We start from the raw sequence: 11666 nt of genomic DNA on the forward strand, positions 1-11666 counted from the left end.
TCCTTTTTCACATACACGCACGTTGAAAATAATACAAAGGCAATATATTTTATGTTTACCCTATCTATTTAATAGTTTTTTTTCGTAAATGAAGTCTTATTCTGAATTTAATGCCAGTGAATGCAACACATTTCAAAAAAGTTGGGACAGGGGCATCAAAAGATTGGGAAAGCAGAAACAAGGTTAAAAAAAAACCTGTTTGAAACATTACTCACATAAAAATGTTAACTGGTAACAGATGATATGGAATGGATATAAAGGGGCATTCGTAAAGGTTCAGTCTCCACAAGCAATGATGGGGTGAGGCTCACCACTTGGGGAAGAACTGCAGAGGAAAACAGTCAAATCGTTTTAAAAACAACATACCTGCAAAGAATTCTCTGCACTAAGGGGCAAGGTCCAAGATTAAAATGTAATGGCGATGACCTTGGATGGCACTGCATAAAAAAATTACATGATTTTATAAAGGATTTCACTACATGGGCCATGGAACACTTCAAAAAACCATTGTCGGTAAACACAGTGTGTCGCTTCATCTACAAATGCAAGATAAAACTCTACCATGCAAAGCAAATGCTGCAGTCTTCTTTGGGCCTGGGCTCATCTGAGATGGACTGCCGAAAGTGGAACAGTGTGCTGTGTCTGATGAGTCTACATTTCAAATAGTTTTTGTAAATCATGGATGTTGTGTCTGGGCTCCAGATGAAAAGGACCATCCAGATTGTTAACAATACAAAGTTGAAAAGCCAGCGTTTGATGGTATGGGACTGGGTTAGTGCCCATTGCATGCCATGGGTAAATGGACTTGCATAGCACTTTTTAGCCGATTTTCTCAGCCCCAAAGCGCTTTACATTTCTTACCAAATTCACCCATTCATACACCGATGGCAGTAGCTGCCATGCAAGGCGCCCTCTGAACCATCAGGAGCAATTTGGGGTTCAGTGTCTTGCCCAGGGACAATTCGACATGTGGCGGGGGATCAAACCTCCGACCCTGAGCTCAAGAGAAAAAATGTGGTGCATTATGAAGCACAAAATATCAAAATGGAGACACTGGAATGTTAAGCATCTGAAGTTGTATTTCATGTAAGAATGGAAATAATTTTGCATTCAGCATGTCAACAAATAATGTCCTCAGTTCCCAAACACTTACTAAGTGTTGTTAAAAGAAGGATGATGGACAGTGGTAAACATGCCCCTGTCCCAACTTTTTTGTGTTGCAGGCACAACATTTAAAATGTGTGTATTTACAAAAAAAACAACAAGGTTTATCAGTTTAAACAAATACATATGATGTGTTTGTACTGTTTTATATTTAAAGCCCACTGAGACAAATGTATTTGTGATTTTGGGCTATACAAATAAAACTGATTTGATTTATATTGAATATATGTCGAAAAGGATTAGGGAATTATCACATTCTGTTTTATTCACATTTGAAAAAACGTCCCAACTTTTTCGGAATTGGGGTTGTACATTATACAGGCTACATAACATAACATGTAGGCCTATAACCATTCAAAGTTATTTAACTATGTTACCCCAAATTACCAGAAATAACCTATAGCATTTGGATGTAATATTTAATGGATTGGAGAAAACATATTATTAATATCAATCCTGTCTTTTGAGTAGAAGTAGGCCTAACACAGTGACTTTTATTTTCGTTTCGGTTAAATCAGTCAAGAGGAACCCATCGTACTGTGGGTGCTGGTTGAAGGTCGGAAACTATTCGTGAACGCACTGGGAAAAGAGTTGTTTACAAACAACAAAGTGTCAGGAAAAAGAACAAATTTAAGGACGTTGCTTGAAATGAGCAAATGTAGCTGTTTTCTCCATAGCATGGAGGCTCACCACAGGAAATAAATAATATTCTTGGATCATACTTTTAAGTGGTAAGTGTATCCGCGTGCCCTATTGGTTTCGTTTACCCGACTCGTGTTTGTTACCAGACAGGTGTTTCAAGATTTACTTACTAAATCATTGATCTGACGTCGCTAATATCGCCTAAAGATATATATATATTTTAGCTGTTAGCTTAACTGCTAAACACAACAGCTAACCTTGCTAGTCCGCTCATTCAAAGACTTAACAAACTGTGTGAAAAAACATCACGTAAGAGGAAAATTGTTGTCACAGATTCGTAGCTGGAAAGTGGAAACACAGTGTTTTGGTGTTTTATTTAAATTGATTGAACAAGTAATCGTTTAAACATTGATGTACTAGCCTCTACTACTCTCAGCGAGTCCCACTTCAGTTATTCTTTTTTTCTTAAAGGATGTTGGCAAGAAGAAAATATCATTATTAGTCTTATGGCGGTGCCAATTCTAGACGTGTGCACAGACTTGCTCACGTGTGCCACAAAGTTCATTCATTTGATGTATGTGTTTATTGTAATCATTCTCTGCTATTTGTAGTGTCTGAGCAGGTGCAGTGTCCAAGTTACAAAGAGGTGTTGGCTGTGGGCAGCCGGCAGGACACATGGGAGAGGAAGGCAACAAGTTGACACTGAGGCGCCTTGAGGCACCGATCCACAAGTTCATTAAAGTGGCTCTACCCACGGACCTGGAGAGGCTGCAGAAACACCACAGTAACATACTGAAGGTGACAACTGAAAAGCTGCCTCGGCACATGATCGCACCTGCACATCCACACTCTTGTTTCCTGTTTGCGGATAGATAACGGATCGCTTTTTCCTTCTTTTTCTTTGGCAGTACCAGCAAAGCCAGCAATGGGACCGCCTTCACCAGGAGCATATTAATGCCAGCAGAACTGTTCAGGTATACATGACCCTTCCAAGACCAAAACTCCTTTCTAAGGTCATGTGATAACAACCAAACCATCTCCATGACAACTAAATCCCTCCATCAGTTGAGGGAGCCAAATAAATGTGGTTGAAGGCAACAGAATAAATCAAACCCAGAACCAGAAAAGCGGTTTATTCTGCTTATGTGTGCATGTAACAAATATATGCAAAGATATTTCCAACTTTATAAACTCTCTGTATAGATATTTGTTGCCTAGAAATCAGGGCATGAAAAGAGCTGTTACTAAACCTCAAAAGGGGTGTGTGTGTGTGTGTGTGTGTGTGTGTGTGTGTGTGTGTGTGTGTGTGTGTGTGTGTGTGTGTGTGTGTGTGTGTGTGTGTGTGTGTGTGTGTGTGTGTGTGTGTGTGTGTGTGTGTGTGTGTGTGTGTGTGTGTGTGTGTGTGTGTGTGTGTGTGTGTGTGTGTGTGTGTGTGTGTGTGTACTTGTTCACATGGCTGGTGTGAGACGCCTGAAGGAGAATGTTGTTGCCTGGAAGCACACACCTATCCTCTCACCATTGCCCTGCAAACTCCTGGGACACACAGCAGAGTGCTTTCCCGTGTCTGCACGGTGTTAATCCAGAGTAAAAGTTTGTATACTCTGCCTCAGATGGGTGTGCATGTGTGCTTATGTTCCATAGCATAGAATGATAGAGACGGATACACAGTAGATGGGCCTGCTGTTTCTATTCCTTCCTTTTTATCCATCTGTCCTTTGCCCCTCCTCCCAGGAAGACACACTGTCTTTCCACAGTACTTCATTCATGATTGACATTTACATCCACTAGCCTAGCGCCTAGCTAACCCCCAAGAGGATGGCACAGACAGGCTCTTACCACAGCAGCTACAGTTAACACGAGAGACAGGGGAGAAGCGTCGTTGCGTTTTATCATGAATATCTGCTATTGAAAATGTGTTTGATTGTTCGGTCTGTGTTTGTTTGAGGTTCCTACGCTCACAGTTAATTTGCAGGCTGACAGGTGCCTGACCTAACTGCCTCTGTGTTAATCAGTGTGTTTTTCAGTTTCATGCACGCGAGGACAAGCGTATGCATGTATGTTTATTCATGTTGTGTAATTAGCAGGCTGTTTTATCGGCAGCACGTTGACCCCCTGAGCCCGGGTCGTGCTGCGGCCTGGAGGGCTGATGGCTGGGATGTAATCCTCCTGTCACCCTCAGGGCACAGGATGGGATGAGGGGGCTTGTTCTCCCCAGCCTCGTATCTCAACCTTATTAAACCCCCATCCCACCCCAACACACACACACACACACACACACACACACACACACACACACACACACACACACACACACACACACACACACACACACACACACACACACACACACACACACACACACACACACACACACACACACACACATATCCCATTGCTAGAACAGTTTACTGGGATGCTCAGCCGAACAGCAGTTGCATCTCTTTCAAACTAAGGCAACAGGTTCAAAAGAGAGAGAATTGTTTGTGCTTGTGAAGTTATGTTACCAGCTAACATGGTGTTATTGTCATTCATATTCATTATTTTATTTGTGTATCTGCCCCCTGCAGCAGTTGAGAGCTAACATGAGAGAGATGGAGAAGCTGTGCGGTAGGGTCCGTCCAGAAGACGCTGCCTCTCTGGAGTCACTGGTCAAGCCGGTCAGAAACAGGGCTTCGGCCGCAGCTCGAGACTTCCTGCTTTTGCACTCTAACCCCGCCCCCCCAGTGCCACTAGCTGTCACTCAGCTGTCCAGCTGTGTGTCCAGCAGTTGCCACGCTGATGATGACAATGTCGACACAGAGCCGACGTCTGGCAGGCAACTTCAACTCTGCCTTCCAGAGATCCCAGCTGATCAGAGTGCAGCCGAGTCCTGGGACAACCTGGAAGTGGTATGTGCATGTCTGGACTCTTTATCAATTCCTCCATGGTTTGAACATACAAGACTTGTACTTATTATTCTAAGTCTTTTTTATTTTTCATTTTCAAAACAAACCTTGCGTTGTAGCTTTTTTGCCTTTCTGTTGTGGCATTGTCGTCCATTCACACAGCATTTCTGCCTTTGTGTACCTTTGCCATGTGATTTTGAACAAAGAGATGAATGTATTATATCAGCCCAGGACATTTTTGTCATTAATAAACTGACTTTAATGCCAAATTTACACATCTTAAAAAAATAGGCCTTTTTCACTGCAGACTTCTTGACTTGTCATAGTAGAATAACCACAGGTGTTACTTATTATATGTCAGTATGGCAGTGAGCCAGCGTGTAAAATACCAATATATACACTTTCCTTCACTTCTCCTACTGTGACATGTCAAAATAACGTCTGTAGACCATAGATAGTATAATGAACCAGGCCTATGTGGAATGAAAATCAGCTCTAAACGCAAATGACGAGAAAGCAGTTTCCGTCCTTGGTCTGTACTAAACGTTGCTATGGTTACATGCATTATTCATCGCTAATGTAAGATCATCTAATGCAATTGACCCCTCTTACCTGTTACCTATATACACACTTATTTCACAGTGCTGTCACACATTAATGTTCACACTCGTTGGGTCAATCCCAGACAGTATAGAAGCACTTGCAGCTGCAGATTTCATCACAATGAAATAACTAGGGTTGATTTATTTCTCTTCCAGGATCTGAAGGAGCTGAGCGGTTTGGTGACGGAGTTCTCTCTGCTCGTCCACGTGAGTACGAACACGCTAACATGCCTCGTTTCCACCGAGTAGGGTTTTTTTTTTTTTTTTTTTTTACCTTTATTTATACAGGTATATCCCATTGAGTCCGAAGACTCTTTTGCAAGGGAGACCTGTTCCCATTTACACGTTACCATTCACACACACATTCATACACCGATAGCAGGCTAACTATCGACATTCACACGAGGCAAGGTGGGTGAAGTGTCTTGCCCAAGGACACAACAACTATGACACAGTTGGCAGGGCGGGGATCGAACCTCCAACCCTTTGATCATCAGCCGACCCGCTCTACCAACTGAGCCACAGTCGCCCCAAGTTAACTCTGCCGTGTACTTCCGGGGCTGCTACCACTACTCCCATCTACTTGTGTGCAAAGTTTACCCCTGTTAACAAAAAAATAAATAATGCCATAGACTGAGGCAGGTCGCCTATAGCGCTTCCAGGAAGTGGTGTGTGTTTGAACATGTGTGCTTGCGTTGCCTGGTAAGGCTCCTCTGAGAGAAGGTTACACAGATCAGCTCAGGGGCTACCGCTGGGGCCCCAGAGGCCTCTTCGCCAAGGCAAGGGGGTGAGAGTGAGAGAGAGAGAGAGCGAGAGAGAGAGCGAGAGAGAGAGGAGAGAGGAGCGGGGGAGAGAGAGAGAGAGAGGAGCGGGGGAGGGGGTTGAGAGAGGACGGCAGGTTGTCCACAGGGGGAGAGAGAGGTGGGGAATAAGAAATACGTCTAAGCAGGTGGAGAACAGACGGCTCAGATTATCTCTCTATCCTCAGGGATGGAGAGAGAGGAGCAGGGAGGCTGGGTGGAGGAGAGATTAACATTGAAAAAGAAAGCGGGAGAGAGTGAAGATGTAGGTAGGGTAAAAAAACAGATAGAAGCAAGAGAGGGGGGGGGCTGAAAGAGCATAGACATGTTGTTGTGGTGTCTTAATGGTGAAAGATGCCGTTAGGGGAATAATATTCCAGTGCTCAGCCACAGTGGAAATACTGAGTGAGTGTGTGGTTTTGTTTCTGTACATGCGTCATGTGAGTTGCTGCTCCGGTGTTTGTCTGTGTCCTTCGTGTCTATGTTTTTTCTTTGTGTGAGTTTTAAGGCACACTCATAAAACCTATAATAAAATCATCCTTTCTACTATGGTCAAAACTTACAAATACCATATTTAAATAATTAAATACGAAGTATTTCATATATTATTCATTTACTCAGAAAACAGGACTTTTACTTTAAAACAGTGCCAGTTACATTTAACCCAAACTGGAATAGGTATTATTTTTTTGCCAATACAGAAATCAATTATCAAAAGATTATTCCGGCACAATCTTTTATCTTAGATATTAAAATAATTTGTCAGGTTTTAATATATTTCTTAAAAGAATCTTGAGGTTATGAGGTCATAACGAAAAGAAAAAAAAACATTTGACAAATGTAGTTTAAAACATTGTCACCACAAGACCCATTGAATAGAGATTTCAATCAAACACTGTTTTCCTCAGTGGAATGACTTTTCCCAAGTAAAATCTCCTTTTTCACCCAGCTGGTGTTGAAGATATTGTCTCTAAACTCCCCTAAAAACTCGTAGACATACAAAAGCACCTAATCAGAAAATATTTAGCGGTAACACTTTATAATAACTATCCGTTGTAACTCGTCAATAGATCATTAGTAAACTCTTAATTAATGATTATTAATTATTTGTTAAGTGTTTGTTAGCAGTTTGTTAAGGATTTATAACAATGGTAGATAGTTAATAGCTTAATAATTGAATCAGTTCATATGGGAGGTAATCCGAGATACCGACGAGGCTGAAATAGGCTATAGACTATACACAGTGCATGGGCAACTGAGGGCAGCCCCATTTTCAAATATGTTTAAATAAACTCAATACACACTGTGCATGTCATGGACTTGAACGTGACGTGATCAGTTAATCTCGGATTACCTCCCAGATGAACTGATTCAATTATTAAGATATTAACTATCTACCATTGTTATAAATCCTTAACAAACTGCTAACAAACACTTAACAAATCATTAATAATCATTAATTAAGAGTTTACTAATGATCTATTAACGAGTTACAACGGATAGTTATTATAAAGTGTTACCTATTTAGCCTTTATCAATTTGAGCTTCAACCATAATTCCATTGGAGAATCAACAGAAACTTAATCTGCACCTATTGTGATAATCGAATCATCGTTTTTGTCATTTTCGTTCTTTTAAAATATTTTTTTTTTTTATATTTTATGCCTTTATTACAAAACAATTGTGTTTTATAAAATGGTTGGTAAAACAGGTTCCAAGGTGATGGACACAACAAAAAAGTTGGGAAATGAAAATGGACCTATTTTCATAATTGCATTGCCCTAACGATATATCGAGAAAACAATCATCAGTGCTGAAAATGAAAGGAACCCGAGTAGTGTGGTTAGAAGAGTTCCAGCGTCTTTGAAAATATCTCAGAAACAACGGGGAGCTTTGACATGGTTGTGTGTTCAGAGACAGTTGTGAAAATGGACAAAGATGAATCTGTAAAATAACTTTGCTTTCAGCCCAGAACAGGGGGAGGTGAAAGAGGGAGAAGTGGTGTTGAGGGAAAAAAAGGGTGGGAAAGAAAAGGAGATGGAGAAGAAAAAGTGCCCTGGATGTTGTTTGGTCACTGTGTCCATCCAGCCCTCACATGGAGAGAGACAGCTGCCACTCTGAATATTTCATGAGATCTACACAATGCCCCACACACACACACACACACACACACACACACACACACACACACACACACACACACACACACACACACACAAACAACTCCACCCACCCACAGTGAAATCTCCTTTGAATATACCGTCAGCCCTCAACACACACTCAGAGAGCAGTATTTGGACGGATAAAAACAAAACAAAACAAAAAGAAAATTCTTACACAACAGGTTGTGTGTGTGTGTGTGTGTGTGTGTGTGTGTGTGTGTGTGTGTGTGCACGTGCCTGTGTGCACGTGCCTGTGTGCAAATGCTCACTGGAGTGTGTGTGTTAATATGTGTTTATGTGCGTCTCACCCCTGTGCCTCAGTCCCAGCAGGAGAAGATTGACAGCATTGAGGACAACGTCAACACAGCCGCTGCCAATGTGGTGGAGGGGACCAAGAGCCTGGGGAAGGTGCGTCCGTGTGTGTGTGTGTGTGTGTGTGTGTGTGTGTGTGTGTGTGTGTGTGTGTGTGGTGTTTGGGAGATGGGGAGATCGATGGCACTTTGCCTCCAAGCCATTCCACAGCGTTTGTCCCTATTGATCCATTCGAATACGGAGGAAAGCTGCAATTAAGGAAATAGAGAGAGGAGAGGATGTGAAGGGGATGAAGAGTGATAGAGTGGTGGGATGAGAGGGGAGACGAGAGAGTCCATGTGTTTGTTTGTGTGTTTGTGCAGTTTTGAATGACTGTTTAATAGTTATTTTTTAAAGAACAGCATTCGAGCTTCCATTATCAATTCAATAAGCTTTTACACACTGGGTGTAACCTCAGAAGGACAACTCTGTGCCCTCCACATGTATTTCACACTTGAATTGTTTAAAATGTCATCTCTCATACCCAGAATGATTTGCCCTCTACATTAAACATACACACACACACACACACACACACACACACACACACCATTGCAATCAGTTTTATGCCATGGATTGTGGTTATCCAAAAAAATACCTTTTCTCTAACTTGACTATCAGCATTTTTTTGTTTGGCATTAGAGCTCATCCGTCTGATGAATAAGTCTATTTTGATCTGTACTTTGCTGGCACTTTGAGGAACATAACGAAGGTGTGGAGACATTTAGTCTTTAATAACAGACTCTGAGATGGTGATGACACAGAGCTGCGATTTGGACAGCAAATAACCTGGAATAAAAAACACTATTTCCATAGCTGTGTCTACAGTCTTATGCCACGGGTGTATATTCATCAGAATTCACACTACAACAACAAGAAACATTTTCTCACTTACTCCTAGAGGCAGAGACACATGCAGTTACTGATTCATCTTTGTTACTGAGATTTCTGCCACCAAGTATCATTGAGGCGGGTTACATTTCTTTTGTGTTGTTAAATAGACCCTTTTAACCCATTTAACAACAACGTCTCTTTCCAGACACATTGTTCTCACTACTCTGGATAATGTGCACTACAAGCAGTTGTTATATTTGACTGTAGTTATTATCCAGAGTTAAAAACACTATCTCAGGAAAAAATACTGTAATATACAGTATATCATTATACATAATAATATAATACTGTTATACTTTGCAATTTCAAGGTATGAGCACATTACCATTCACCTTTATTGTGTGGCAGCAGGAATTTCAGACTAATAAATCCGAATCTCGGCAAAAAAAAAAATCTGCACTATTAATACCAGTAAAGGAAGGCTATAAAATCAATTTTCTTAAGATGCATCAACCCCTTTAACAATTTGATCTTTAGTCCTAACATTTCTGAAATTAATTCCTTTAAAAAAATTGTAATTGAATTCACCCAAACAAAGGTTGACCTCTCCCTAAGGTTGATGGTAGATGTAGTCTGGGCTGCTAATTAGACAGGTGGCAGTAGGGGGTGGGGACATGAAGGAGATGAGGGATGTCAGATGTTTTAAAGTGTTTGAAAGCTTGTAATCTGTCATCAGGTCAAATCGCATTACACACACACACACACACACACACACACACACACTCTCACACAAGACCCACATTACCTCCATCCTCCACAACCTGCGCCCAGAGTCCTTTTAACTCAGATGAAATTAAAATTCCCTGGACTGCCACAGGGTTGGAGACAGCAACGCTAGCTTTTGAACTAGATTAATTTAATGGTGGAGTGTTAATGAAACGCGTGCGTGCCTCTGTCATTAATTGTCATCAGCAAAGAGCACCTTCCACCGTGATGATAACAGCCTTAATAACACACGGGCCACATCTCTCTGATTTCACCTAAATGAAGATAATGAAAAAGGCTTTGATGCAGCTATGGAAGTGTTGATTTTCATTTGGAGGCTTGTATGTGTGTATTTTTTTTTTTTTTACCCCTCCTTCCTTGGGTCGATGTATGATCATGAAAGGATAGATGCATTCAAAGTCTATCGCAGACTGTCTTGAAGCTACAAAGTACTGATGCCTCTATGTGTGTGTGTGTGTGTGTGTGTGTGTGTGTGTGTGTGTGTGTGTGTGTGTGTGTGTGTGTGTGTGTGTGTGTGTGTGTGTGAGATATTAAACTTGAACATCTCTTCTTGCCCTCTCTCTAGGCTGTGGGTTACAAGTTGGCGGTGTTGCCGGTTGCTGGGGCGTTGCTGGGTTGTGCAATAGGAGGTCCTCTGGGCCTGTTGGCCGGGTTCAAAGTTGCAGGGGTGGCCGCTGCTCTGGGAGGGGGCGCCCTGGGGTTTGCCGGGGGCAACCTGGCCCAAAAACACAGCAAAGCACGAGTGGATCTACAGATGAAACGACTGACGGGCCCGCCACCACAACTAGCAATCGAACCAGAGTCCAGCAAGGACAAATGACCCAAATGATTTGATCCGTCCACTGAAAGCTAATGGCACTCACGTTGCCTTAAAGACACTTAATATTAGACCACATCAACAAGCTTTGTGGTTACCAAGCAAGCCACTGTAAAACGATTATGTAATAACAACCAGACTTAAGACTCTGGTACCTTGTCATAGGAATGGTGAAATAATTATTTAATTGTATGCACACAAATGTTTATTTTATTTTATTCTGAAAACAGCCAAGTATGCTAGTAATTTACACTACAGCTTTTAGTGTGTGGTCGGATCAGCCTGATGTGGCTATGAGCACATCTTGCTACTAAATTAATTCAATTTAACAGACCCAACCACTTTGTCAGATGCAATCACTAACAAAAACTGGATCCTGGAGCCAACATTTTTTTTTTCTCTATGGTTATTTTTTCTTTACTTTTACCAAAAATCACGCCTAAATTATTGATAATATCAGTCATGAGCAGGCCTACAACTGAGACTATAATAAGAATGATTTGTGGAGTAAATGTTTTTTACCTAATGTCACTATGGTGTTACATTCTACATGTGTCTCTTCTTCAATGCAAATGTAAATCATACAGTTTAATACAGATGCAAAGTGTGATTGCAAAATTGCA

General features: G+C 41.4%; 1 protein-coding gene across 2 annotated transcripts; it reads left to right on the top strand.

The window, feature by feature from the left end:
- The first annotated feature begins 1749 nt into the window (after window positions 1-1749).
- On the top strand, window positions 1750-11484 carry stx17 (syntaxin 17). Of its 2 annotated transcripts, none has more exons than XM_080040278.1 (7): window positions 1750-1895; window positions 2418-2604; window positions 2715-2780; window positions 4374-4694; window positions 5450-5500; window positions 8577-8663; window positions 10792-11484. In XM_080040278.1, the coding sequence occupies exons 2-7, from the start codon at window positions 2482-2484 to the stop codon at window positions 11044-11046; spliced, it is 903 nt and encodes a 300-aa protein (XP_079896404.1). In that variant the 5' UTR covers window positions 1750-1895; window positions 2418-2481; the 3' UTR covers window positions 11047-11484. The 2 variants fall into 2 exon arrangements, with proteins under 2 accessions (XP_079896404.1, XP_079896405.1); XM_080040279.1 differs by having other exon boundaries at window positions 4377-4694.
- The last annotated feature ends 182 nt before the right edge of the window (window positions 11485-11666 follow it).

This window comes from Ammodytes marinus (genome assembly GCF_949987685.1).
Source record: "Ammodytes marinus genome assembly, chromosome: 13".
NCBI lineage: Eukaryota > Metazoa > Chordata > Actinopteri > Uranoscopiformes > Ammodytidae > Ammodytes > Ammodytes marinus.

Excerpts from the sequence above, each read along its gene's own strand:
- stx17 (XM_080040278.1), top strand. The coding sequence starts at position 2,482 with ATGGGAGAGGAAGGCAACAAGTTGACACTGAGGCGCCTTGAGGCACCG. Across the intron at positions 2,605-2,714 it reads ACCACAGTAACATACTGAAG|TACCAGCAAAGCCAGCAATG; the intron begins GTGACAACTGAA and ends TTTCTTTGGCAG. Across the intron at positions 4,695-5,449 it reads CCTGGGACAACCTGGAAGTG|GATCTGAAGGAGCTGAGCGG; the intron begins GTATGTGCATGT and ends TTTCTCTTCCAG.